The 27,775-nt window shown below is 50.4% G+C and overlaps 1 protein-coding gene across 2 annotated transcripts in view; it reads left to right on the top strand.

The window, feature by feature from the left end:
- Window positions 1-422: 422 nt before the first annotated feature.
- L3MBTL1 (L3MBTL histone methyl-lysine binding protein 1) overlaps window positions 423-27,775 on the top strand; it is a 58,076-nt gene continuing 30,723 nt past the window's right edge. The window contains exons 1-11 of one of the 2 annotated variants that reach the window (XM_074970242.1): window positions 423-524; window positions 13,257-13,419; window positions 18,490-18,713; window positions 19,784-19,928; window positions 20,799-20,937; window positions 21,808-21,934; window positions 22,645-22,732; window positions 23,899-23,990; window positions 24,599-24,703; window positions 26,052-26,187; window positions 27,237-27,328. In XM_074970242.1, the coding sequence (XP_074826343.1) occupies window positions 13,284-13,419; window positions 18,490-18,713; window positions 19,784-19,928; window positions 20,799-20,937; window positions 21,808-21,934; window positions 22,645-22,732; window positions 23,899-23,990; window positions 24,599-24,703; window positions 26,052-26,187; window positions 27,237-27,328 (1,284 nt within the window). In that variant the 5' untranslated portion in view covers window positions 423-524; window positions 13,257-13,283. Of the gene's footprint in view, window positions 525-13,256; window positions 13,420-18,489; window positions 18,714-19,783; window positions 19,929-20,798; window positions 20,938-21,807; window positions 21,935-22,644; window positions 22,733-23,898; window positions 23,991-24,598; window positions 24,704-26,051; window positions 26,188-27,227; window positions 27,329-27,775 lie in introns of both variants that reach the window. The other variant, XM_074970241.1, reaches the window with a different exon arrangement.

Here is a 27,775-nt window from a genome sequence, read left to right as displayed (position 1 = left end):
AAAATACACTGCTGACGATCACGGAGCAAACAGAGGCTAGGGTGCCTTTGATAAGAAACATGCACTTAAAAAAGGAAGAAGCGGGGCGGGGGGGGGGGGAGATGGAGCTGATACATTTATAATTCTAATTAATTAATGAGTTATAAATTTAACCCTGATCTTTAAAAAAAAACCCCAACCAAACAACAACCACCACCCATCAAAATATGGATGTGCAGAGGAGCAGTAGCCCCCCTGGCAGCGGAAACCCTGCAGCACAGCAGCCTCGGAGGGGTTAATCGCTGGTTTAATTATATATTTATATAAAGCGGGGATTGCAGCGTGGATAACACACGTCTCCCTCCCCCCAGCCCACCCCGCGCTCGCCCGCTCGCTCGCTGTATATTAAATATGCTTTGCTTGTCAATTTCTTAGCCAGTGCATTTCTGCAGGGCAGGCGGCCCCGCCCCCCCGTGTGCGCAGGCGCGTAGCAGCCCCGGTTCCCGCAGGCTCAGCATTCAGTGACCACAGGCTGATTATTGTAGGTAAGGAATCAGATAAGAAAGTAATTTATAAACCTCTTTAAATCATCAAAATGCACCCCGGAAAGGGTCTGCGCCGTGCTCTGCCCACCTGTGCGCCCGGTTTGCATGCAACGTATTGCTTCGAAAATTGCACTTGCCTGCCTTTGCAACTAGCTCCCCTCACCAGCCTTTTGGTTTATTTTTTTTGTACTGTATCTTTTGGGAACCAAATTCTCTAGATTTTTATTTTATTTTTCCTTCTGCAATGGGCAGAGCAATAGAACAAGTGAAGAGCGGAGGAAATCAGGAGGCAAAGGGGGGTTGGCAGGGACAATGCAAGTGCTTGCAACCTCGGGATGCTTTTTCTATTCCATGTTTAAACTGAGGGAGGGTTTCTTTTTTTAAACCCCCTTCCCTCCCCGCAAAATAGGCGAATGAGTTGAAGAGTTTGGAAGGAAGCGAGGCAGGAGGGAGAGGGAGAGAGGACAGGGGAAGGTTTGCGATGAGCTCCGAGGGGAGAAAATGGGTCATTTTTGCAAACTTTCTCCTTCGTGCAATTTCCACTCCCCAAATTAGAGGAATTTCTGTTTGTGCAAGAGAATGTTTTTTTAAAAGAGAGAGGGAATTCCGCCATTTTGATGTTTAAAAAATATTAAAGGCTTTTCGGAATGAAGGACTGATGGGCAACCCTGCTGCGAGCCCAAGAGCCGAGACGTGGGGGCAAATGCAAGCAAGGCTGAGAGTGGCAGGCTGAGCAACGGGGGAGGGGGCAAGGAATGACACCCCTCCTTTATTTATTTTTTGATGAAGATTCTTGAAGTGGAGATTCTCTAGGAACAACTCTGCAAATCAGGTGGCATGTGGCTGCATCCAGGCATTAGATAAGCAGCAGCATGTGTAGGTCCTTCAATAAGGGTCCCAAGGTTGTTTTTTGGGAGGGAAGTGTGTTACTATCATCTCTTTAAAGAGGTGGGAAAGGTCAGTTCTGGACAGGTAGACTTGGAATTTTTCTCCCCTGTTGTTACAGAGGATTCATAACATTTTTGGTGTGTCCCGTCCCCCCCCCCAACTTGGTATTTTATCTAAGTGCCGTTAATATGGAGGGACAGGTTCAGTGTGTAAAAAGATTGTTGCACTTGCTCACATTTTGATTCTCAGCGGCTGGCAGGAGAGGGGCGGGGTGAAAGGCTGGTGTGCTAGCATCCTTGGAAATGCTGTGCCTGGCAGGCTATATATCTGTGAAAGGCAAGGGGGGAAATATGTCTGTGTTCTGTACTGAGGATACCGGTGGGTTAGGCACTTGCTGTGAATAAATGGAGAGCCCTTCCTTCTGAAGGAGTGAGCCTAGCTTAGAACAAGAGTCAGAGATGTGCTTCACACTGGATCACACAACTATTATTATAAAATATCAGACATGGAGCCCCTAGCAAATCAGAAGGTGGAGTAAAGAGCTTGCTTTGGACCATTTTATGATTGACATTTATGTGTAATAAAGGCATTTTTTCCCGCACAAACCATTACACCAAGCATGGGGGGGATATGATACAAGTGCATTAAAAAAAAAAAAGCATATGTCAGGGTGTATTGTTTGTTATGGGAGTGCTCCTGCATCGTTTCCTCCTGTGGTTATATGGAGAATGTAAGTCTGCCAGGTATCCAAACTGTTCCTCACAGTGACTCCTGCTGGGAGAGGCTGGGGGGGTCGGTGAAATTGTGGGCTCCTTGCTTCTCCCCCATTCCCTGTGGTGACTTCTGTTGTGGGGGTTTTGGACCACAGGAGCAGACAGTCAGTAGGTGCTCCTGCCTTATTCGAAATAGTGACTCCTGCGGGAAGACGCTGGAACTGGAGAACCAATACACTCTGCCTTCCTGCATTGTTCCCTTCCGTCATTGCTGCTGGGAGAGGCCAGGACGGGAGCGTCCCTGTATCCTGTGCTCTTGTAGAGATTCCTCGGGGATGTGCTGAGGCTGGAGTGGCCAAAGAGTCCGTCCAGTGCTGCTGTACAGCTTTGCAATTTTCCTCTTTACGGGGGGTTTTCAAGTCTTGTGTGAAACCCCACTGTACGGTGCTTGAACGCTGTGTCACTGCCCAGCCCGAGTGACACAACAAGTGCCACGCAGAATCCAGGAAACCCGTTCAGCCTTCAGCTTCCACGTAGTGACTACGAAGGCATAGCCCAGGCTGCAGGAACAGGGGCTGTGATTTTAGGGCAGAATTTGGATTTATTTCTCAGCTGTTTAATAGAAAAATTATGGGTGACCCCAGGAAAATGTGAACATTTTTTGGAATATTTGTGGACAGTGTTTCCCATCCTCTTTGATGCATCTACCCAGGGAGTAGGTGTATGTTTTAATTCCATTTTAAAGTCAGTGGAATGTACAAAATACCCTGCAGAATGACTGTCACCTGTGCTGTGTGCTACAGCGCCTCCTGCTGGCAGAGGCTGGAGCTGGAGTAGCTGTGAGCTTACCCACAATGCTCCTGCCCTGCTCCATACAGCAACCCCTGCTAGGAGATGCTGGAACTGCAGTAGCGGTGAGCTTCCCTACAACCAGCTCTCTTAGACCAGTCCCTAAAGTGACTTATTGCAAGTGGATGAGCTTGTTGTCAGAAAAACACCTGAGCCAAACCCCATCTGTGTCCTGCAGCCTGCACTGGGATTTTAGAATTCCCCCAAACAGTGAGCACCTTGGCAGAGGTGAGATCAATTAAAAAATAAAAAGGAGAGTTGTTGATGTTAATAAGAAGCTGGGGTGCACCCCCATAGGACATCCCAGATCAGTCGGCTGATGCGTGACCCACTGGAATATTACATCAGTTACACTAGAAACTTAACCTACAGTTTGCACAGCTCATGAGTATGTAGAAGTAACCCGTGCTAGCTCAGCATGGCGCTCTGTCCCTGTTACTGACTGACCCACATTGAGTCTGCTACAGCTAGCATAGCCGGGTCTTTTAGCTCAGACGGTACAGAAGTTTGTGTCTATAGAGCTACAAGTCTGAGTTCAAGCCATGATGCCAAAGTCCCATCCAGAGGTGTCGTGCTAAATTAGTCCACAGGGTAAGAAATGTTTCTGACCCAGAATTTACTGGTTTTGTTTGTTTTGTTACGTTCATGCATTTGTTTTGTTAGGCGGCACTTCTGAAGCTAGTGCTGAAGGTAGCCATCTTTCTGCCTGTCTGTCTCCCACAGGGTCCTGTCCTCTGGCACCCATTAGATAAATTAAAATATACAATACAAATCACAATCCAGTACAATAAAGGACTTCGTGTCCCACTTTGAGATGTAAATATAACGAGGATGACAGAAATAAACCCAACGCACTCCAGCCCTCCCCTTCCCTAAAAGCCTGGGGAAAACAGAGGGGGTTTGGTGGGAGCCCCAAGATTAGCAAATCCATGTCTGATCCAAAGAGGGAGTAAATTCCACACTTGTGAAACACAGGGCCAGATTTGATAAGGCAGAGAGAAGCCAGAGATCCACCTGCACTTGCATGATTACACGTGACCATGCAATTACTGCCATTGGGCATCTGCGTGTGGAAAGGGGTGTCTCAAGGTCTAAGCTGCCAGCTTGTATACGAAGCTTCAGGATCTGCAACTGCTTGTGCATTTTTGTGAGCGGACCCTGTTCTTCAGCAATCTGGCCATGGCACTGCAGAAAACAGTGGAAGTTACAGTGGACCAACAACTAACCTGCTCTATCTCATCAATCATGTGTTGCCAATCCTGGCAATTTTATCATGAATATCACGCTGTTTGGTTCTTTTCATAAAGCCCCAGCTTCTGGAGGCAACTGATTATGTGAGAATCTCAGCTTCCATTTAAAACAATGGAGGGTTCCAGCCCTCATGGTTGTGGAGTAAAATGTCACCAAAGAGCATCCTAAAGCCTCAGGAAGCAGGAGGCAAATGAAAAGAAACCTCATAATTTTTAAGCCAATCTCATCATTTTTGGGGGCCAGATTCTTGATTTTTTTTTTTTGAAAGCGTGGGGTTGGCAATAGCCGTGTGGGACCAGGCAGCCTGTGCCTTCAAGGGTGAGGAGACCTGGGGCTAGCCAGCCCTGTTCAATCATCCATAATTAGCTGCCTCCTGGCCTAAGGGGGCAGGACGAACTGGGGGTAGGTGGCAGCCAGATAAACACCTGGGCCTCACCAGAGGGCAGAGAGGTTAGCTGGAGGAACCCCAGGGAGCAAGGTGGGTGCCTGGGGCATGCCCAGAAGCAGGGCCTGGAAGACGCAGAGGAAGTGGATGACGGAAGTAGCCTGGAGGGGGGCAGCACTCTGTCCCAGGGCAGCGAGGCATAAAGGGAGCCCAGAGGGCTGAACAGGACTCTCGTTATGCTGGAAGGGATTATGTTTTAGCTGGGGCTAAGCCATGTCACCAACTCCCACCTGTATGGAGGAGGTTGAGGGGGCCCACCTAGGAGGAGGAAATTAGGGTAAGGTATACCTGCAGTGTCCCACTTGGCCAGCAGGGGGCACAATGGGTGCAGGCATGCCTGTGACACTGGGGTAGCTATACAAAGAGTTCACACTTTCTGCAGAGCTTTATTCCTGATGATTGACTATTAAAGCCGATTGGAAATTAATTTTTGGTCTCAGGCTGGGTCATAAGTAGCATCTCTCCTCAGCAAAGTGCCTGCTTCTAGCACCTCCCCAAAACACTTCTGTACCTGCTGTTATCCTAGGTGGGCTATTTCTATGCGTCCTCCCCAAGGCTCTAAGCAACAAGACATTTCAAGGATATTTGTACATTGCAAGTTTCCCCCGGACTTCACTGTGGCTGGGGGTGTGTGAATTATGAGAGAATTTGGGCCAGTCCGTGTATCAACAATACAGATGTTTACTGGGAGAACCCTGCAACTAACTATGGCCCAAGGCGCTGGAGAAGCTAATGCTCAGTGGAAAATTAATTTCAGCTTTTTTTTTTAAATGAAAAGTGGAAACCTTTGGGGGTGAAAACTTTCATGGGCATTTCCCCCCCTATCTTTCACTCACTCTCATGGTGACATCAGGCCCAACGCTGGTTCTTTAGCAAGTTTCCTCATTTCACCAACCATATTTTCTTGGTCTCTTGAGTGGTCAAGATAGGAGTATCTGCAGCTTACATTAGGCCAGTGGTTTAAGAGGTGTAGTGTTAATTGTTATTCTGGTGGTCCTTGCTGGTTTGGCTTTCTGTTTGTCTGTCAGATTGTCTGTGCTTTTCCACAACGTTTGGAGGACAAACAGTACAAATTGGGGGAGCTCTACTCTGCCTGGGGGTTATGTGGGTCAGCAAATCCATGGCTGACCCGAGAGGAGAGCAAATGCCACCTATGTGATCTGAAGAGCTGGATTTCATGTACTCACTGCATGTGCTGTATATAGGATCATCAGAAACAAAGAATCCATGTTCTGTGGGAAGCTTTAGCAATGAAGTGGACAGTTTAAAAACAAAACCAAAAGACCTTCCATTTTCTGTGCATCTTCTAGTGCAAAGCTCAGAGAAATACAGTGCTAAATAATAGCCTACACCAGTGGTTCTCAAACTGCCGCTTGTTCAGGGAAAGCCCCTGGCGGGCCAGGCCGGTTTGTTTACCTGCAGCGTCCGCAGGTTCGGCCGATCGCGGCTCCCACTGGCTGTGGTTCGCCGCTCCAGGCCAATGGGGGCTGTGGAAAGCAGCGCGGGCCAAGGGACATGCTGGCCGCCCTTCCCGCAGCCCCCATTGGCCTGGAGCGGTGAACCGCAGCCAGTGGGAGCCGCGATTGGCCGAACCTGCGGATGTGGCAGGTAAACCGGCCCGCCAGGGGCTTTCCCTGAACAAGCGGTGGCTCTAGTTTGAGAAGCACTGGCCTATACTATGCCACATCCCCTCAGCTCAATGAGCTTAGTAACAACAACGCGTCAAGGTTAATGGTTCTGAATCAAAGTGGACTTTCTATAATAATCAAGGGTTTAGAGCCCAATCTTGCACCCATTTAAGTTATGTTTTGCCACTGGCTTCAGTGAAAGCAGGATTCCCCCCTGCAATCCCTCCAATCCAGCCACCCACAAGTAGTTCCTTTGGAGTCACTAGCCCTGACTAATACACATGATGGATTCCCTAAAGGCCTGATTGCACAGCTGCGCGCAGGAACAGACCGTCCTGTTGGCTTCATACCATGCAGAGTATTGGAGTAACAGCAGTGAGCATTATACTCAAGTAAGTGTTTTGGGGGGAATGGGTCACTTGCTTTCCTCTGTAAGCCTCTTGCTGTTCCCACTTGCCCTGCCACCTTCCTCAGAATGCCACTTTCCACCTGAAACAAACAAACAGACATCTGCCATGAGAAATTTGTTCGTTTTTGAGATTAAAAGTCACGGTCCCTATGAAAATCATGTGTTTGTAAACAATACCTTGACCAATGGCGCTAATAATTCCAGTCCTTATGTTATTAAATGGGGAAGAATTTTGAAATCCTAATTTATTTGTAATTGTTTGTTTACTTCCTGCATTTATTTCAGTTTAGAGAGTAAAACTCAAGAAAGTCACTTTCGCATTTGTTTAGAGCAGGGATTCTCAAACTGGGGGTCAGGACCCCTCAGGGAGTCATGAAGTTATTACATGGTGGGTTGCGAGCTGACAGCCTCCACCCCAAACCCCGCTTTGCATCCAGCATTTATAATGGTGTTAAATATATAAACAAGTGTTTTTAATTTATAAGGGGGGGGGGGTCGCACTCAAAGGCTTGCTATGTGAAAGGGGTCACCAGTACAATAGTTTGAGAACCACTGGTTTAGAGTCATTTCCACTTTTGCAGGTACTTCCTGCTGCCGGGTTAGCACTGCAGGGGGCTGAGTGCGTGTAATTGAAAACAACTGGCTTCAGTGGGCTATTTTAAAGGTGATTTGGAGAAATGCCCGTTGGTCTGAGGCTATAGAAAAGTTTATTTAAATTGTTACCCAAATGTAAGTCAGCTGGGGACCGTGAATTCGAGATGGAGATGGGAGAGCTCTTTTGGTTTTGGAAACATCTTCTGGCTGATTTGGAGGCATGTTTTATCTAATATGGCTTGGTTTAGACACATGCAGTGTGAAATCCTGGCTCTGCTGAAGCCAGTGAGGCCTGTCAAACACCTGTTAGGGATGGTCTAGATCAGTGCTACTCAAAGTGGTGGTCCGCGGACCAGTGCCGGTCTGCAAGCCATCAGCTGCTGGTCTGCGCGCATATTGGGGAAAAAAATTGCTGGTCCCCCCACATCAGATAGCTTGAGAAGCACTGCTCTAGAAAATACTTAGTCCTGCCATGACTGCAGGGGACTGAACTAGATGACCTCTCGAGGTCCCTTCCAGTCCTATGATTCTGTGATTTCAGCCCCAATGTGGGTGCTTCAGTTATTCTTGGGTGGAGGGGGAAGATTGTGTGGATTATTATAGAGCTATTTGCTAAGAAACGCTGAACAAAACCAACTCTGCCAAGTGCACGCTTAGTCCTTGAACCAGCAAGTGACTTGTAGGTGTCCAACTTTAAGCATGAGTCACCCCATTGAAATCATTTTTAAAGTGGTCTTGTCGACCCCAAGTGTTCAAAAATCATGATTCAGGCCCCCCCCCCATCATGAGATTATTAAAAAAAAGAAAAAAGGAAAGCTGGGTTCTTTATATTTGCCTTTCAGGTTCTGAGTGTTTAGGAGTCACATTTTCTCTACAACCATGAGGCCAGAAACTCCCTTTAAAAAAAAGAACTGAGACCCTCACGGAGTCACCTGGCTCCAGGAGCCGGGTCTCTAAGAAAATCCCCAAGTAGTGTGAGACTTGCAATAAAATCACAAGAGTTGGCAACACTGTGTGAGGCAGGTATTTAAATACCTTGCTGAAGCGGGGCCTCAGCTGATGAATTTGGATGGTCACCCACTGCACATCAGTGCTAATATTAGCTTTCATGTCCTATAAGTAAGTTTCTAGCTCCACTTGATGCAGGTATGAAAATGCAAATTGACAGCTAAGGTGGAGAGTTGTCCCGGCGATCACTTGCAGCCCTGGCATAACCTCCTGTCCATTTCCAGTAGCGACCACAAATCCTCCCTTCTCATATGATACAGTTGGATCCAAGTACCATTTCTCACTGGTCTCATAACAGCTCTACCGTCCACCTTTCCAGGCCATTTGTGATGGAATGCACCATTTATACAGCACCAAAACACACTCGGCCTGAGCAACCTGTCTGCTTCCCATGCATTGGAAACAGGCCTGAGATGTACCTTTACCCTCATGGCCCACATGGTGATGTGGGTGTGGAGAACTCATTTGCAGTCAAATGAGTGAAATGAAGAGATGCGGCTAATGATAAGGCTACATTGCTAGGACTTTAGCAAGCATTCAGAAATCAGGAGACATTTAAAAATAAGTAAATATAGGGGATTTTAAGCCTTTAGGGTCCATGATTTTCTGGCTTTTCTCCACCACAGTTGGAAACTTTTCTTTTGAAATGAAAGCTGAGATTGTCATACAGAACAACCTCAGCGTTGTGAACACCTCGGGAGCGGAGGTTGTTTGTATCTCTTAACAAAATGTTATGGTTGTTTAGTTGCAAACTGACTTAATTGCAAATTGACTTAATACAGCTTTGAAGCTTTACTATGCAGAAGAAAAACGCTGCTGTCCCTTGATTTTTTTAGTAGTTTATGTTTAACACAGCACTGTACGGTGTTTGCTTTTTTTTTGGTCTTTGCTGCTGCCTGACTGCCTGCTTTCGGTTCCAAATGAGGTGTGTGGTTAATAACTGGTCAGTTCATAACTCTGAGGTTCTGCTGTATATTCACGTGACTCCATTAGCTGGGGAGTTACAAAAAAACAGCAATTATTGTTAGTCTTGTGGTAAAATTGTGAGAGTTGGCAACACTGAACCCCAGTTTTACAAATTTGGCTGTAATGACCCTCTCTTAGGTGTGAAGTGACTTTGTCTCCCAGCCTATCCTGTCCTGCTGGATTTTACACCCCACCCCCCCCAAATCTAGGAAGGTGTTGAGTGTCACCTGAACTTTTTGTAATCTCAAGATTTAGCTGCACGTTTTCTGTAGATCTGTGTCCCTGTTAGGTGAGTGGTGCGCGGGGGGGTGGGGGTGGCGGGGGGGCAGGGGAAGGTGACCGTTGGGATGGTTGTTTGCAGAACTTTCACTCCACATGTCCTGACTTTCATATCTTTTATTTATAACTTCGCTGTCATAACAGGAAGCACAATGGACTGTTTCGACTTGAACTCTATTTTAATGATTTTTTGGGGGGAAATAAAATCTAAATCTAAATTTATTATTAGGTGTTTAAAAGGAAAAAATATTACCTAGAAGAGTTCCTAATCAAAATGAGTACTGTTGGTTGAGGGCGAAATACAACCCCTGCAGTGGGCCAGCCAATGTCCATGCATCGCTTCAGTCCCACTGCAGCCCGTCAGGGTTTTGTAAGATATTTCTTATGATAATATTACTTTTTTTTTTAAAATTGATTTTGTATGTACATGCTGGCCCTCTGCACCAGGGTGAGATGAGTTGCACTCCTCCAGCCTGCGTATCTCTCAGCTTGGATACTGAAACTAGACTGGTCTATTTTGCTTTCTGTTTGTAGTCCTTTTCTCTTGGACTTCTCCTGCACTAGCATAAGATGTTGTTGTGGTTTGGTGACGTGACTCTCCTTCTGGGCAATTGTTTCAATAATAGTAATAAAGAAACCTCATACCTTTCACAGCCATTAAAAATAGTGGACCTGGATTAGGTTTTGTAAAACCCATTTCATTCACAAAACCTAAGTAGCTGATCTGGGGACAGATTCACAAAGTTGCCTGATGACGCAGATAGGTGCCTAGTGGGGTTTACAAAAGCACCTAAGCAGGTAGGTGCCTAACTCCCATTGACATTCAATGGGAGTTGGGTGCCTACCTCACTTAGGAGTTTTTGTAAAATCTGGCCCCTGGTGCTTGATAGTGTCCATTAAATATTTCCCCCAGGAGCATCTTTACAGTCTTTATCTTCCATTGGGTGGGGACTGTATGTTTTGATCCAGGAACTGAGCTGCATCCTTGTAGCTGGATATTCTCCTTCCTCACTCCTAGAGCAAATCTTCAGTTTAAAGGGATAAAAGAGTGCACCGTCCAGTCTTATCTTTTACATTCTTCTTGCAACTATCACAAATACATCTTCAAACCTTGGGAAATGAGATAAAATAAAATCCCAAGCCCTGCAGTGGCGCTAATTTGCCAACACCTGGCTGAATTGCCTTGCTGCAAGCGCCACTTGTTCTGCAAAGAACCAGGTGCGTTGCTGTTGCATATAAAAGATACACAGCTAGTTAACATACAAAAACCACCTGCTGGCACACAAGACTATGCACTATTGTTCAGAAGCTTTTATGTTAGTGAAGTTGTTGTTATACTCTGCAAATAGGTTCCAGAATCCAGCTCTTCATCGATTTTTTTTTCTTTTTTTTAAAGGCTGGAAGGTACAGTTGTGATAATCTGGCCTGACTTCCTGCATGGCATAGTCCAGAGAGCCTCACTGAATTGTTTTTACATTAAGCCCCCACCTTCTGTTTGAGCTCTATAGCATATTTTTTAGATGTAACATGGTGTAAGTGCCGGGATCTGAACCCAGAGCTCCTATAGTAAAGTTGGCTCAGAGTGGCAAGACTATATTGTTAACTGAGATTGTTCAAATCCACTATAGGAAGAAAGTCGGTGTGAGAGTTCCGTGTAATAAGATAAATATATCTATTTATGTCTGTGTATACAGTTTGTTACTATAAAGAGCATCCTCCTACTGGCAAAGAGGAAGATGTTCACGATGTGGTAGGTTCAATGAAGTTGTAATTGTTATGTAGTGCAAATGTCCTCCTGAGTCCAGCTCTGAACAGCTGTGACCTGACGAGCCTTCTAAGGGAATATGAAGCAACCCCCCATAACCAAGTGTAGCCTTGTCCTGTCTTCGCTTTCTCAGGTGCTCCGTCCCTGAATTGATGTTCCCTAACATCAGCACAATTTCCAGGTCATCGTTATCCATTGGATGCCCTGACAGTGGCTATCTTTTCCATTCTAGGCCAGGTCTATACTAGCAAATTTCTCTGGCATGGCGGTGTTGGAAAAAATCACCCCCTAATTTATATAGCCATGCCAGGATACTCCCTTGGTAGATAGACATGGTTATACTGGCAGAAAAATCCTTTTGCTGGACTAGCTTTTTCAGGTCTGCTCTGTGCTAGAAAGATTTACCAGTAAACATGCCTTATTCTAGCATATCTCTGCATGTGTCCACACTCAGTTTTGAGTCCTGTCAATAAAACCCTTCCTCTCGGTGGCTGAAAACCACCTCCCCGAATGACGTATGCCATATGTTTTACCGGTACAGTGCCAGTGTTGATGCTGTGTTACCTAACCCATTCAGGGAACTGGTTTAAGCTATACAAGCAAAATAATTCTCTTGCTGGTACAAGCTTTATCGACACTAGGTTTTTTGTTTGCTGGTATTGCTACACCAGTATAGCTATACTGGCAAACCGTTTGTAAGGTAGACAAGGCCTTAGTTAACAGAGCGTCATGTTGATAAAATGTTGCCACTGACCCTTATCTGTTTCACACACACTTCTGCTCTGCGGAATCCGTGCTTTCTAGATTATGACCTGTTGCAGATCTCTGTTCCCTTCCACTGTTCCTGCTCTTTATTATTTTATCTTCGCATTTCCATTGCAACTTTCATTTGAATAGGAACATTCTTTAATTACACTAATTAGTTTACCCTCCCCGTACTCCTGGCCTATTATTATCTCCATTTTGTAGATGAGATCTGACTGGCATGCAGCCTTTGGCTAATATCACCCTCCCTATCTGTCATCCTCTCTGAAATTCTTAAACTAAATAAGTCTGATCTTGCTGGACCAGTCAGAAACTTGATAGTGTCACTGACATACAGGCCTCTCTCCCAGGACCAATGTTCCCTCTAATTTTTTACATCCATGTACGGAATGAATTTTGTTAGGTGCACCAATATGGAGGTGATGTGTGGCAGGGGTGGGGTCGAGGGGTTCGGAGTGTGGGGGCGGGGCTCAGGGTTGGGGCAGAGGGTTAGGCTCCGGCTGGGGGTGTGGGCTCTGGGGTGGGGCCGGGGATGAGGGGTTTGGGGTGCTGGCTGTCCCAGGGCTACAGTGGGGAGAGAGGACTCCCCCCAGCCCTCTCTCACTGCAGCAGCCCAGGGCCGGGGCCGGGGCCAGGGCCAGGGCCAGGCCCAGGCCCAGGCCTAGGGGAGAGATGCCTCTCCCCGGCCGCGGCAGCTCTGGGGCTGGGGCAGAGGCACCTCTCCCCGTCTGCGCGGCCCTTGATAGCCTGCTACGCATCCATGCAGCTTAGAGGAAATGTAGCCCAGGACGAGGGACCCTATGTAGAGCCCAGTTTAAATCCAGCACCGTAGCAAAGCTCAGTCTTCCTAACCATTCAATTAAAAGAATCAAGCTGTTTAAAAAGAATTGTCCCTAATGCCAGGAAAAGCCGTGTCCTCTCCTGGTCTGACAGCAGGGCCTTGGGTACCATGTACTGAGCAATGGTTGAGGGAAAGCCATGACTTTCATGCTGTTGTCTATCGTGTGAGCGCCTGCTGGGGGAGAGTGGGACTGGTGGTGCTACGAGCCACCCATAGTTAGTGTTCTCACGCTGTTTGTCCGACTGACTCCTGCTGGGACTCGTGTTCCAACTCCTTGAGGTCGTACCACCCAGGCTCTAACTGGCCTCCACGCCTGCTGGTTGGATTCCAGGTTTATGACACCTGCCCAGAGGGGGTGATGGATGGCAGAGCGGAAATGGAGGTCATGAGAAGCACCAAAGGGAATGCCGCCGGGGAGGTCAGCGTCCATCTTGTCACCAACGAGAACACAGTGCAGAACGCACACCTGCCTGCAACTGCCTTCATCATCCCAGGTATGTGTTCCAGGCGCCGGCAGTTGAGTATTTATCAGTGGTACTTTAGACAGCCTCCATCACCACAGTATTGGAGTGCCTCACGATCTTGAATGTGTTCATCCTCACAACGCTCCTGTGAGGCAGGGCAGTGCCATTATCCCCCATTTCACAGAAAGGCAGCTGTGGCACAGAGAGACTAAGTGACGTGCCCAAAGCCACTCAGGAAGTCTGTGGCGGAGTTGGGACTTGAACTCAGGTCTCCCAAGACCTAGACTAGTGCCGTAACTATGGAACTATCCTTCCTTTCTCCAAATAGCTTGGGATGTTTCCTCCATTCATGGAGTCACCACCTCCTGCTCCTCTGGGATGGATCTCTTACCACTTGAGCCTCGAGAGCACCTCCATTAGACAGCAGCAGTAGGCTGTTAAATTCTATGTAGACCAGCCATGGAAGGGGAAGGCAACTTACAATAATAGGCTTGTAAACTGTAGGAAATATTTGCATAGCAGATTCTCCCCCATGGGACATGCAGCAGGGCTTGGGGCTGGGATGGCGTTCTGGGCATGCTTGTACTGTAAGTGTTAGTCTTGTTTAAGATCTTGTGTTGATCCATCCAATGGATACACCGCAAGCCAGGGAAGCTGAGGGCATGCCTGTCCCCTCATCTTAGGGTGCTGGCAGGGTAACAGCACCTGGGGTTCACTGTCAGGGCTACCCCGGGGGGATCAGAGCCCTTGGATATGGGTGCACATAACTCTACAGCCCAGTTATCTAGGCCATATCCTTCCCCACAGCCCGTTCGCACACTCTCTCCCTCCCCTTTAACTCTCACTCCCATCCCATCTTTCTTTCACTTCCTCCCCCACATCTCCCTCCTTCCTGTACCCAGTTGTGCAGCATAAGCTCTGAGCGTGATCCCTGCTAGGAAGGGTTTTGAGGTGCTTCCTTAGGTTTTCTCTGTCTCCTGGCCAACGGGGTGACTTGTGCCTCCTTGGAGATGTTCCTGGCCGTTGGAGAGCTGGTGGTTCTCCCAGGACTCCTGCATCAAAGTGGTTCCCAGCACAGTTCCCAGGGGTAAAGTGGATGTTAACTAGCACCTGGAGGGGGATGATCCAGCATGGTTCCCACGTGCTGCTAACACCCACCAGCCAGTCAGTACGATTGGCTGCTCGGCTCATCCTTGTCAATGTACATCCTGGGCGTAGGTAGTAGCCCGATGCCTGATTTGCAGTAGTTTGGAGTGGAGCAGAAAGTCCTGGCGAGGGTTTCCACTAGGAAGCTGGCATGGAGCCTGTGGAGGGGTTTGAAGGTGAGGACCAGGGAGCCAGGACGGGGTGCAGAGCAGTGGGGCGTTCTCACAGACTTTGACTGAGCAGCTGGGCCATTGCATTCGGGGCCAACTTCAGTTGCTGGGCTGAATTTGCAGCCCAAGCTTTGCCTGCACAAAATGGAGGGGCAGGGAAGAGCTGCCTGGAAGCCCTGGTGGACATTAGAGCAGCTGAAGGCTTGCTCTAACTCACCCCGGTGAAGGAGAGACGCAGGAGAGCTCTGCTCTACCATACAAATATATTTTACAAACATCTGAGAAATAAGAGGAAGACGAAGGATGCAGTAGGCCCATTACTCAATGAGGGAGGGAAAGGCGATGACAGAAAATACCGCAATGGCCAAAGCGTTCGATGCCTTTTTTGATTGTTTTTCACCAAAACGGTTAGCTATGATCGCACGATGAACATCGGGGTAGGATCTGGCGTTAAAATAGGGAAAGAGCAAGTTAAGAATTACTTGGACAAGTTAGATGTCTTCAAGTCGGCAGGGCCTGACAAAATACATCCTGGAATGCTTAAGGAACTGGCTGAAGAGATCTCTGAGCCATTCGCAGTTATCTTTGAGAACTCGTGGAGGATGGGAGAGATCCTAGAGGACTGGAAAAAGGGCAAATATATTCCTATCTGTAAAGAGAGGAATAAGGACAACCCAAGGAATTATAAACCAGTCAGCTTAACTTCAATACCCAGTAAGATAATGGCAAAGAATCAAACAATCAATTTGTAAGTACCTGGAAGATAGTAAGGTGATAACAACTAACAGTCAACATGGATTTGTCAAGAACAAATCATGACAAACCAACATAACATTCTTCTTTGACAGGGTAACAAGCCTTGTGGATAGAGGAGAAGCTGTAGATGTGATATATCTTGTCTTTAGTAAGGCTTTTGATACTGTCTCTCACATGATCTTCTCATAAACAGACTAGGGAAACATAGCCTAGACCAGAGGTGGGCAAACTGCGGCCTGCGGGCCACATCCGGCCCGAGGGACCCTCTTGCCTGGCCCTTGAGCTCCTGGCTGGGGAGGCCAGCCCCCAGCCCCTCCCCTGCTGTCCCCCCGCAGGCACGCGGCCGTGCGGGCAGCAGGGCTGCGAGCTCCTGCCGCTCTGAGCGGCATGGTGTGGTGGTGGCGTGCGCGCGTGCGTGGCAGTGAGGGGGTTGGGTAGGAGGTCCCGGGGGGCAGTCAGGGACAGGGAGCGGTTGGATGAGGCGGAGGTTCTGGGACGGGGCGGTCAGGGAACAGAGGGATTGGATAGGGCATGAGAGTCCCGGGGGGCCTGTCGGGGGGCAGGGGGGTGGATAGGGGCTGGGGGGCACTCAGGGGACAGGGAGCAGGGGGGATTGGATAGGCATGGGAGTCCCGGGGGGGCTGTCAGGGGGCGGGGGTGTGGATAGGGGTCGGGGCAGTCAGGGGACAGGGAGCATGGTGGGTTGGATAGGGGGTGGGATCCCGGGGGGGGGTGGTTTGGGGTGGGGGGTCCTGGGAGGGGGCGGTCAGGGGACAAGGAGCAGGGAGAGTTGGATGGGTCGGGGGTTCTGAGGGGGGCAGTCGGGGGGTGGAAAGTGGGAGGGGGTGGATAGGGGGTGGGGGCCAGGCTGTTTCGGGGGCACAGCCTTCTCTACCCGGCCCTCCATACAGTTTCACACCCCAATGTGGCCCTCGGGCCAAAAAGTTTGCCCACCCCTGGCCTAGACAAACCTGCTATAAGGTGGGTCCACAACTGGTTGGAAAACCATACTCGGAGAGTAGATATCAATGGTTCACAGTCCATATTGAGTGAGGTCCCTCCAGGATCTGTTCTGGGTCCAGTTCTGTTCAATATCTTCATAAGTTATTTGGATAATGGCATTGGGAGTACACTTATAAAGTGTGTGGATCATACCAAGCTGCAGGCACTTTGAAAGACAGAATTAGAATTCAAAATGATCTTGACAAACTGGAGAAATGGTCTGAAATAAATACGATGAAATTCAATAAGGACAAATGCAAAGTACTCCACATAGGAAAGAACAATCAGTTGCACTTATTACAAAATGATGTAAGAAAAAAAAAGCTAAATATGAGTCAACAGTGTAACACTGTTGCAAAGAAAGCAAACATTATTCTGGGATGTATTATCAAGAGTGTTGGAAGTAAGATACTAGAAGTAATTTTTCCACTCTACTCAGCACTGGTGTCCAGTTCTGGATGACACACTTAAGGAAAAAGGTAGACAAATTGAAAAAAAAGCCTATAGGAGAGCAACAAAAATGATTAAAGGTCTAGAAAACATGACCTCCCATGAAAAAATGGGGTTTCTTTATTCTGGAGGAAGGAAGACTGAGGGGAGACATGATAACAGTCTTCAAGTATGTAAAAAGTTGTTCTAAAGAAAAGGGTGATAAATTGTGCTCTTTATCCACTGAGGACAGCACAAGAAATAATGGGCTTAAATTGCAGGAAAGGAGATTTAGGTTAGACATGGGAAAACTTCCTGACTGTCCGGGTAGTTAAGCAGTAGAACAAATTGCCTAGGGAGATTGTGGAATCGTTGTCATTGGAGGGTTTTAAGAGCAGGTTAGACAAGCACCTGTCAGGGATGGTCTAGATAATACTTAGTTCTGCCTCAGTGCAGGGGCCTGGACTAGATGACCTTTCCAGGTCCTTCAGTCCTACATTTCTATGATTCTATGGCCCGCAGCACGCTACCTCCATCCCCTTTTGCTGGAGGTGGCTGCACCACTTCTGCCAGCTTTACACCTGCACGCGTTACCCTGCGCAGGAGAGATTCTCCACTGGCCGCCTCCAGCCTGAATACGGTCGCTTTCCACCATCCGAGCAATGCAGAGCAGCTGGGGCAGATCAGGGAATCTGGGTGGCTTCCATTGCAGCAGTCCTGCCATGAAGGAAACAAAACCTGGGTTGCTGTGACCACACCTTTGTCTGTGAGGAGCAGCTGCTGTTTTTTCATTAGCTTGGGATGTAATTTGCTGTTCCCAACCATTGCGGCTCTGCAGCAGTTCAGGCGCAGGCCTGTGCCCAGTGTGCTCCCTAGCCCAGGGAGTCAGACACCTTTCCGGGAGCGCAGCTGCAGCTTGGCCCTTATGGGGGTGCTGAGCAGACTCAGAGGGCTGGAAGGGACAGAGGCCCAGTGCTCATCCAGCTGGTTCTAACTGGTGTAGATGAAGTTTAAAATGTCCTGGGCCTGATTCTCATTTGCACTGGGGCCCTTTACACTGTGCTGGCCTTACAGGTGTAGCTGTAACTGGCACCCGCATTAAGGTCCAGAGTGGGCGTGAGTGTAAAGGAGAATCAGGCCCTGTTATTCCTGTAGTTATTCCTAACTGGAACCCAATGAACAGTTCAGTGCTCAGCCCCCCACTTCCCTTCTTTCACCTGGCCCTCAGTCCTCCTCTCTGCTCTTCTCCCATTGCAGCTCCTGCCCTGTGTCCCTCCAGAATCCAATGGGGGGCTGCAGAGGTGGCATGCAGCTCCCTTCCCCCCGTTGAGATGGGTTGAGCTCAGAATTGGGGCTTGATTCTGCAGGACACAGAACGAGTAGCTGTTGCTGTAAGGCAGGTCAGACCCAGCGGATTGACACCTTTCAAGGAAACCCCTGGCACAAACCTAAGAGTCGGGAGTGCGAACAGAGTGAGCTCAGACCGTGTGCCTGGCATCCCTCACCCCCTTGTGGTGTATTTGGCTGCTGCCTCGCCCCGCGCCTGCTGCATGTATATCAAGTGTTTGTCCCTCTTTACCTTTTCACCCTTCTCCAGCAAACGCCACCACCATCAACCTCCCCGCCAGCACTTTAGAGATCCAGCGATTTCCCCGGGAGCCGCAGAGAAGCGCAGGCGCTGAGAGACTGGAGAGGGGGGCAGGGAACGAGCCAATCACGGCGACCGTCATCCCCCAGATCAGCGGGGTGCAGACCTGCAATACTGTGCGGGTGCTGGAGTGGAAAGATGGGGTGGCCACTCTGCCTGGCAGCAACTTAAGGGTAAGTGGGGTACACTAGCACCCTTAACCCTGGCTGGGCGCGTCCATGGAGAATTACGAACTGGCAGGTTATGCAGCTGCTGTCCTATGAGGGCAGTAAGAGCATCTCCTTGGGCTCCTGCCCTCCAGGTTCATCCTTAGGGTTTTATCTTCTGAGCCTGTTCCTCATTAGCTGAGAATGAGAGGGGACCCTTTAAATCCCTGGCCAGCCTTTGGATGGAGGATGCTGCAGGTGTGCCCACAAAAAGGTAACTGCACACGCTGAAGGAGCAGACGTCACTGGCTCTGTATGGTCCAGTGGCCTTTCAGAGCACAGCGGTGGCGCCAGTGCGCGTACGCTTTTGCAAGCCAAACCATGGCACCCACCACTGAAATGTTGGCCTAAGCACGTCCTATCAGGACTATCTTTAGAGGTAGTTCGGCTGGTGTTTATGCTAAGCACCTACTGGGGCTCGCTCGGTAGCTCAGTGCTAGTGATCCACGCACAACACACAGCTGCGGTGACTAGACTGTTACAGTAACCGGTGTACCCCGTCCCCTCCACTACCTCAGCCAGCCTCCTCCGGGCCGTCCCAGCCTCCGGACAGCACTCTGCCCCTCCCTGCTGTGTCAGCCACCAGGCCAAACCCTGCCATCTCCATGGCAGTGAAAAGCTTTCCCTGAGGTTGAATAGCAGGTCAGTGAAAGGGCTGGGTGGAGACCCCACAGCTCCCTTACCCCCATCCTGTTCTTTGCCCCTCTCTCACCTGGTAGGGCTGACCTGGCATGTCCAGCACCAGGGGAAGGGTTGACCTTCATGGGAGAGATGGGTCACCAATGTTATGTCTGAGTCCATTAGTCCTTAATGCCTTATGTTTTTGTGATGGCCGCCATCTTGGCTGACACACTGGGGATTGAACTAGGAACCTTCACATCTAAAAATCACAAGCTGCTACAACTTGAGCTAAGGCTTCCTACCTGGGGCTGTCCCAGACTCTCATCCCTTGTGGGTGGGCCCAAAGAGTGGCACACTCCCCAGTGGATTACGCTTTTATCTTTCTTCTCTTTTGTGTGTGTGCATTAATAACCCAGTTTCGGATAAATGAATATGGGACGCTGAAAGTGGTGAGTGCGGATAAGATCCCCCCTGTGGAGCCTCTAAAGGAGGGTCATGCGGAGAGAGATGGGGAGTTGGAGGTGGCGCCCACCAGCAGGGACAATCCAGCTGCTGCTCAGGGTAAGGATGCTAGCTTGGCACGATTTTGGCTCTAGGTGCCCTGCTGGGCACCATGACTTGGAGAGTGCTGGGAAGAGACAGCACTTCCTCTTACCTGTGGCTTGGTGGGTGGGCCCAGGGCTGGGGAGCTTTTGAGGGAGTCCCACTTGCTTACACTGGCTCTCTTTGGCTCTGATGTCTTTAAGCATGGGGAAGTGGTATTCGTGTCAGTGGTGATGTTAATATCTCTGTCACACTGGGCCATGGGGAGGGTGGGTTTCTGCTGGTGGCTCTCCTCTGAAGTCATCTCAGACCCTAAAGGGAGGGTGGGGGTGAGCTAAGTCACAGTGGGCTCCAGAGCTCTGCCTTCCCAACCCCTCCAGAAAGATCCCCACTTCTGCCCCTATAGATGGGTGTTTGGCTTTCCCTCATGGGAAATCCAGAAGGCTCCTTTATCCGCTTGTCGTTGGTGTCTTCTGGAGGGCCAGTAGCCCAACAGACCTGTTGCCCTGTCCCAAAACCCCAGTGGCCGGCTGGAACCAATGCATCATTTTCAGGCAGAGATTCCATGGGGCTTTCTCCCGCTCTGTACCGCGTTATCTTCTTGCTAAGGAGTGAGACGGTCCATCCTGTCCAAGCCCAGCCCAGCAATCAGCTGCACACTGGCTCTGGGAACCTGCTGACTACAGGGCCTGCTTCCAAAGTGCCTCCCTCAATCCTGCCCCGGGGTAGGTCTGCAAGAGAGCTTCCGCCTCCCCAGGGTATGTGTGTGGTGCCACGCCCACCCTCGAACTGCATGGGAGGCAGGTGTCTTCTGATCTGTACTGTTCTCCTTCCCCGGCGGCTCTCTCCCATTGGAGTTCACTTCCCTTTCACTCTCTCCTGATGCAGACGTGCCCGAGCAGCCCAAGCTGCCGACAGCAGAGGGTATGTGTCACTGCGATACCTGCGGCCGGAGACATGTGTCGGAGGGGGCCCGGGAGGGCAGGGGATTCTGCAGCGAACACTGTCATCGGCAGTTCAAGGAAAGGTAAAGGAGACGCCAGTTCGGGTTGGGGAAGAAGAACCTGCACCTTTAGGGAGAAACGCTCTGAGCCAAACCCTCTTTCTCAGACCAGCCTTTGTTCTCTAGAAGAGAGGGGGATATGGGGTGTCTCTCCGTGGGCTGGGAGACCCCTCTCTTGTTCCTGTGGGCAGGTTATTCTATAAGTGAACGCGCAGGATGCCCCTGAGCTTGTTGAAGTCAGGGCGGGTTTTGCTATTGATTTCAGTGGGGCCAAGCTTTCACTCAGATTGTTTATGGTCTCAGTGCAGGAGTGGGCTGCGCCTGGCACTATGAGAAGCTTCCCCAGGGAAAGGCGTCCTCACCTTGGTCCCCGCAGGACACGTTTTCCCTCATCTGATTTCCCAGCTCACAGATGAGGGCAGGCCACCACATGTAGATCTGGATCTCCAGTGCCCCGTCATTCTGGGTTACTTGGATCAAGGCATTTGGTCCACACCGTTACAAAGATCAGTCTATTTGGATCTGGATTCAGATTTGGATTTCAGACACCCCAAAGTTCGAGGATACTTGGATGCAGGATTTTGGTTCAGGCTTATCTCTTAATTTTGACCTCATGAAGATACATGTTCTTGGCAGATTGCTCATTTTAATCATGAGGAACCGTGTGTGTGTGTGTGTGTGCGTGCGTGTATGTATGTGTGTGCATGCATATATGTTTGTGCCTGTGTGTACGTGTGTATAGGCACTGGAGGAGGGATTGGTTGCTTCTCAGACTGGTGTTGGCCACACAACCTCCCTCCCTGCCAGGCCCCTTCAAACCAAGTTTGCTGACATCCCAATGTGTAGCGTGGCTCTTCTCTGCTGATGGGCCTTACAATCCCTTCTCCCCTGCAGGTCTGTCATAGTGGAGAACTCTGCCGGCAGCACTAATGCCACCGAAATCCTCAAGCCGGTGAAAAAACGGAAAAGAAAGGATTACCAGAGCCCTTCGGAGGAGGAGGAGTATGAATCAGAGCAAATGGTAGGGGAGAGGGACGGCACAGAGGGGACAAGATCACACAAAGATACTTGTCAGTGGAGAGGCTAGGGTGCCCTGCCATTGTGTGTGTGTGTTTGTGGTCCCCTTTTTTTATTTATAATTGTCAGTGTTCTATCAATTATACGTCCACGTATTAATCAGAAACTGACAACTTAACTCCAAAGAGCGGAAAGAGAGAGGAAGAAATAGACATTCAAAGGGACCGACCCTCGAGTACTGTGGATGTCTTGGGCCAGATTTTCAGAGGACTCTGCGCCTGGGTGGACGTTGGGTGCGGAGCACTCTTGAAAACCGAGCCACGATTGTGGATGCTGAACACTTCAACCCTCAGCCCTGAGCTCCGTGAGAACCCTGGCCTCGTGAGCATGAAACACCAAGAAACTACCCTTAAAAGACAGAGCGCATCTGCCTCTGTGACCCAGATGCTGTGTTCTGGGGCCTAAAGCACCAACTGGCCGAAAAAATAAGATAGCACTGCCCACAATAAATCCATCTTTAGTGAGGTCCTTTCAAATCCACTCCCAAATCCCGCTCCAACTGCTTCGGTCTACTCACAAGCCAGATCCTTTTGGCTGTCCATTTGTTGGATTTGGGTACCCAAAATTCTTGAGCACTGTCATAATCAAAGAAGGTCTGAGACATTACAAGGCTGGTGAGTGACTGACATCAGTTCTCTGTACTCTCATGGTTAGGAGGAGAAGCAGGAAGAGAGAAAGAACTCGGGGGGAGACCCCACCATTAGCAACACGGAGAGTGAAGAGTGGAGCATGAACCAGCACGGTAAGGGGTGTGGCAGAGCAGTCTCTAGTCACTGCTTCCCAGGCAGCAGCAGCTACAGGTGGGTAAAAGACAGCTGCAGTGACCTGCTCACCATCCAGGTGACAACATGCTGGCGGGGGGCACTCCTGTAGCTCATGATGCCACCGGAGGCCCCCTGATGAAAAGATGTTACCTTGTATTGCATGGATGATTAGCCATAGGAACTGCCAGATTGGTTCAGACCCGTCTAGTCCCGTGTCTAGTCTCTGAATGCATCTACTGATAGCATTAAGATTTGGGTTCCTATAGTCCCTTTCCCACCAGAGAGCTCCCCAAGTGAAGAGAGGATGGATGGCCCAGGGCTTAGGGTGCTGGGTCAGTGGTTAGGTAGACCTGGGTTCAACCTCTGCTTTACCATAGACTTCCTATGACCTTGGGCAAGTCACTTAGTTTCTCTGTGCCTTGGTTCCCCCTCTGTGCAATGGGTCTAGTAGCACTTGCCTTCCTCCCAGGGGTCTTTAATGGGTTAAAAATTGTGACCGGAGCCAGATAAACATCTCAGATAGGCACATGCCAGTACAAATGCAGCAGCTCACACTCAGCCTTGCCAATTGGTTAGCCCCTGAGCCAATGGAGCTGGCCTGTCTCTGGCTGCTTTGGGGACTCCCTCTTGTTGTTTTTATAGCTGTTCCTGAACCTTTGGTTGGATTAAAAGGAATGGGACTTATTGCCTGACCCTGGGCCCCTCACTGTAGGCAGTGGCACCATGTAAAGGGATAGAAAGAAGACTGGCCTGGGTCTGGTCTGCATGGGAGATGGCTTTCCATCTCCCCCCTCCAGCTGAACAGATGGACAGACAGGGCTTTGGCCCAGTGTTACGCGTGGAGGGCGGTGCCTGAGGACACTGGGGATGGGAGCAGGTCACTGAGAGCAGGATACAGCCCTTTTCATCAAGGTGCGTCATTCACTGGGCAAGCCCACCTCTACCTTCCCCCGTCTCCGAATGCAGGTGAAAGCGGTTGGAGGCTGGTGAAGGACCCTGCGTGATGCACTCTGGGGTGAGGTGGGGGGAGCTGGTCTGCCTTTCCCCTTGCCTGGACCATCTCAAGGGTCAGTTCCTATGCAAACTAACCAGATCTTCAGCCGCGTCTCTGACTGGTGTGTGTGTGCGTTTTTGCCGAGCTCAGGTTCCAGTGAGGAGAAGAAAGAAGGCTGGTCCTGGGCGTCCTACCTGGAGGAGCAGAAAGCCATTGCTGCCCCTTTAAATCTGTTCCAGGGCGTGAGTTGGGATTTTCTTTCCTGATGCCTCCTCTTCTCCTGGCTTTCCTTTTGTCTCTTCTTGTCCCCTCTCCATCTCGTTCCTGTTTTCCTAGCTGTGAGCAATGCCCAATCCTCTGCCGCTCTCCAGCTTTGCTCTAGCCCTCCCCTTTGTGACCTTTGCCCCCTACTCGAAGTCTGTTTGCTCAGCAAATGCCCTAAAGAGTGATGGCCCTGGCAATGCCCTTCTCCTCCTTCCCCTTGATTCTGCCCCACCCCGACCTTCACCATCTGCCTGCTGGCTGGGAAAACGTGAGTCTAATTCACTCTACGAACCGCTCTCTCCTGCCCTTGTCTGGGCAAGAGATGAGCCCATAGCTCCAGTTGCAAACACCCCTATACTTAGGGGAGGCTCATCTCCAGGCTGGGCAATAGGGAGTGCTCAGGGGAGCATGCATGGCAAACTGTACTGTTGTGTTTCCTGTCCTGTTGGCAATGAGAGAAATAAAACCACAGAAAACAGAGAATGGCTTTAAAAAACAAAAAACCCCATTGGTTAACCCCAGGACTCCGTCCCCCAATGGGCTGTGATGGTTGATTGGAGAATGTCTGTTTCTCTCTTGTTTTCAGTACCAGTCAGTCGCCCAGCACAAGAACGGCTTCAAGGTGGGGATGAAGCTGGAGGGGATTGATCCCCAGCACCCTTCGATGTACTTCATCCTGACTGTGGCTGAGGTAAGACATGGGACTGATAGGGACCTCCTGGCTCGTCATGTCCAGTCTCCTGCTATTGCAGGGAACCTGGTCATATGATACTGACGATAAACATATCGAGCTCCAACTTGTCACTAGTTGCGTGGTTTGCCCCCATTCCTCCTACTGGGAGGCTGTTCCAGAACCTCTCTCCTCTGATGGTCTTCAGCATGACATTGCCATTCCATGTCCTCCTGTGCAGCCACAGCTACAGGCCGACAGCTCCTGCCTGCCTTTCGCAGCTCCTCCACTGCCCTTTCCCCATGCGTGCTCACAGCTGTGTTGTGGGCGGGGTTTCCAGGAGAGAAAGGAAATGCTGTGCTCTCGTGGGTCACACAGTCAGGCCATCTGCTCAAACCCAGAGCTGGCTGGCAGTCACCCAGACCATCGCCTGGCCAAGCTGCTGGTTGTGAAATGCACTGGTGGTTTGGTGGTGTAGCTCAAGTGAGCTGGGGGTGTCAGTCGGGTTGGTAGAGGATGGGTGGCCATGTCGCTGAATCACCATCTCGGTTGGCAGCCATATTAGCACGGTCGTCAGAGGAACCCAGGAGTGAGTAGACCATGGAGACGGAAGTACCCTATGGTCCCTTGATTTAATCACTCTTGGACAGTCTGAGCCACGTTGGTGGGGCAGTGAGTAGGAGCTTGTTCTTCCACTGTCCGATCTGCACCCATTCTGTGGATAAACAGAGGCCTTCAGTCTCTAGGCTGTCAGGCCAGACCCTTCCATCTGTACTGCATTTGTGTAAGGTGCACAGTCCGTGACCTACAGCACTCATGGGCCAGCAGCTGAAGTCTACTCAATCCTTCTTCAAGGTGAGAAATTCCACAAAGCAGCTGTTTTGTTTATTTCTTGCTGCTGGCATATTTTTGCCAGGGCAACAACCTCTTGTAAAATGCTTGGGAGAAGGAGAGGGGGGAATTTGCCACTGTGAGATCTTTATGATCCTGGATCCACACCAGTGCTGACTGCGTCACCGTTTCACCCTGTGCCCCGACAAGAAAGGCTGGCGGTAAAGTCGGAATCTTTCTGTCGCTGTTGCTGAGAGTAGAAGTACTGGGGCCAGTGGCTCAGTGCCTGCCCTGTTCCTATGTTAAACGCACAGATCTCCCAGACTTCAAATGCATTTCCTGATTCCTGATACCAGCATGTCAATATGGCTCTCCAGCCTTCTCAGCAAGCTATCAAAGAGGTAAGTGATGGGGCTTGTGCGTGGGCTGCCAGACAGACTTCTTAGGCACATGTTTCTTGAAGGGAGTTAGAGCACACCCGGGGCAGTGCAACTGGGGGCGCTCTCATCCTTCAGTTCCCTTCCCCTCCTCCCTGCAGGTGTGTGGTTATCGGATGCGTCTGCACTTTGACGGCTACTCTGAATGCCATGATTTCTGGCTGAACGCTGACTCCCCCAACATTCATCCTGCTGGCTGGTCTGAGGAGACGGGGCACAAACTGCAGCCCCCCAAAGGTAAGAGGTCGGTGACCTCAGGACTGTGGACGCTGCTCCAGATGGGGCTTCCCCTTGTGTGCTGGCTGTCAGGATGCGTGGGAGCCTGTGGGACCTCTGAGAGCAGGAGAGGGCTGGTTATGTCTTCCTCAGTGCTCAAGCCGAGGATGGAGGCCTGTAGGGAGAAGAGGAGACAGTGGTGCTACAGGGGGAGGAGTCAGATTCTCCCATGTGGGAGGGCATGGCACAGTATGTTAATGTAGGTGTTTGTCGCCTGTGGAGGTCTGGGTTCGAATCCTGCTCAGATGTTGAGACTTTTAGTCCCTGGTGTCATGGTCCCAGCCAGGAGCATGGTGGGCAGCACTGAAAAGCAGATGTGTAGGGCCTGACCCAGTGAGGGGCCACGCACACAGACCAACGGGCTTGTCGCCCTTGGCCCCTGTGGCTAGTAGCGGCACTGCAGCATTCCCCATTCTGGCTGTGCCACGACCACTGCGCCGCCATGCAGGGCCGTTCTTACCCATATGCAAACCACGCAGCTGCGTAGGGCACCAGGAAATTTGGGGCACCAAATTTCCTGGTGCCCTGCGCAGCTGCGTGCTGCTCCAGCCCCTGCCTGGCTCTTCTCCAGGCCCCTGCTCCGCCCCAGCCCCACCCCCACTCCCCATAGTTCTGCAGCAGGGTTGGGTGTGCACTCACTGGTGGCGGGAAGTGCAGCGACCCGGCCCCAGTCCGCGCCGCCGGTGAGTGCTGGGGGGTGGTTCCCCCCTACCCCCCAAGCCAGCCACCCCCCCACAGGGGGGCTGCATAGGGCCCCAGAACAGCTAGGGACGGCCCTGCTGCCATGTGCACCCATTCGGGAGTGATGAGGGCTGCAGGATGGTGGAAGGGTAGATGCTGGGCAGGAGGCAGTGGGTGGATGCTGGCTCCCCAGTCTGACGCCTAGGCAGTGCTTCGAAATACAGCATAGAGGTACCACGCCTGTCCTTGCAGGTCCCGCTGGCCTGTGGAGGAGCTGCTGCTCTCTCTGTACATTTGCTTCTGTCTTTTCTTTTCCTGAGGGTGTTTAGGTTACAAGGAGGAGGAGTTCAGCTGGATGAACTATCTGAGGATAACGAAGGCTCAGGCTGCTCCCAGGCACCTCTTTGTGACCCCAAACAATGTGAGTGGCAGATCCTTCCAAGCGAACTCCTCTACGTTCACATGCATTTCCCCACAAAGGGGATCTCCGCACCAGTTTTGCTTTGGCTGCTTCCCCCCAGTCCCTTCCCAATCCCAATAGTAATGCTGCTTCTGAAATGGGGGTGACCCACAGAGAACAGGACCGATCTGTTCATGCACCGTGCACACAAAGAACACTGTAAATTAGTGGCTGTGTCACCGCATCACCAATGTTGGGGGTTGTTCAAATAAGGGAGGTTTGTTCGGACCCATCTCTAATACAGCCTGTGTCTACACTTAAGGTGCCATGTGGATTACAGGCACGACATGCCGCAGTGAAAGGCTCCAGCAGTGGGGAAAGGCTCTGGCAGGGTGGAGGCAGCAGGATAGACATGGGAGGCACTGCCTGGGTGTGTGGAGAACTGTGTAGGGTTTATACCAGGGGGTT

Source organism: Natator depressus, chromosome 13 (genome assembly GCF_965152275.1).
Source record: "Natator depressus isolate rNatDep1 chromosome 13, rNatDep2.hap1, whole genome shotgun sequence".
NCBI classification, from domain to species: domain Eukaryota; kingdom Metazoa; phylum Chordata; order Testudines; family Cheloniidae; genus Natator; species Natator depressus.
The sequence above is the reverse complement of the archived record's forward strand: the minus strand, read 5'-3'. Positions and strand labels throughout refer to the sequence as shown.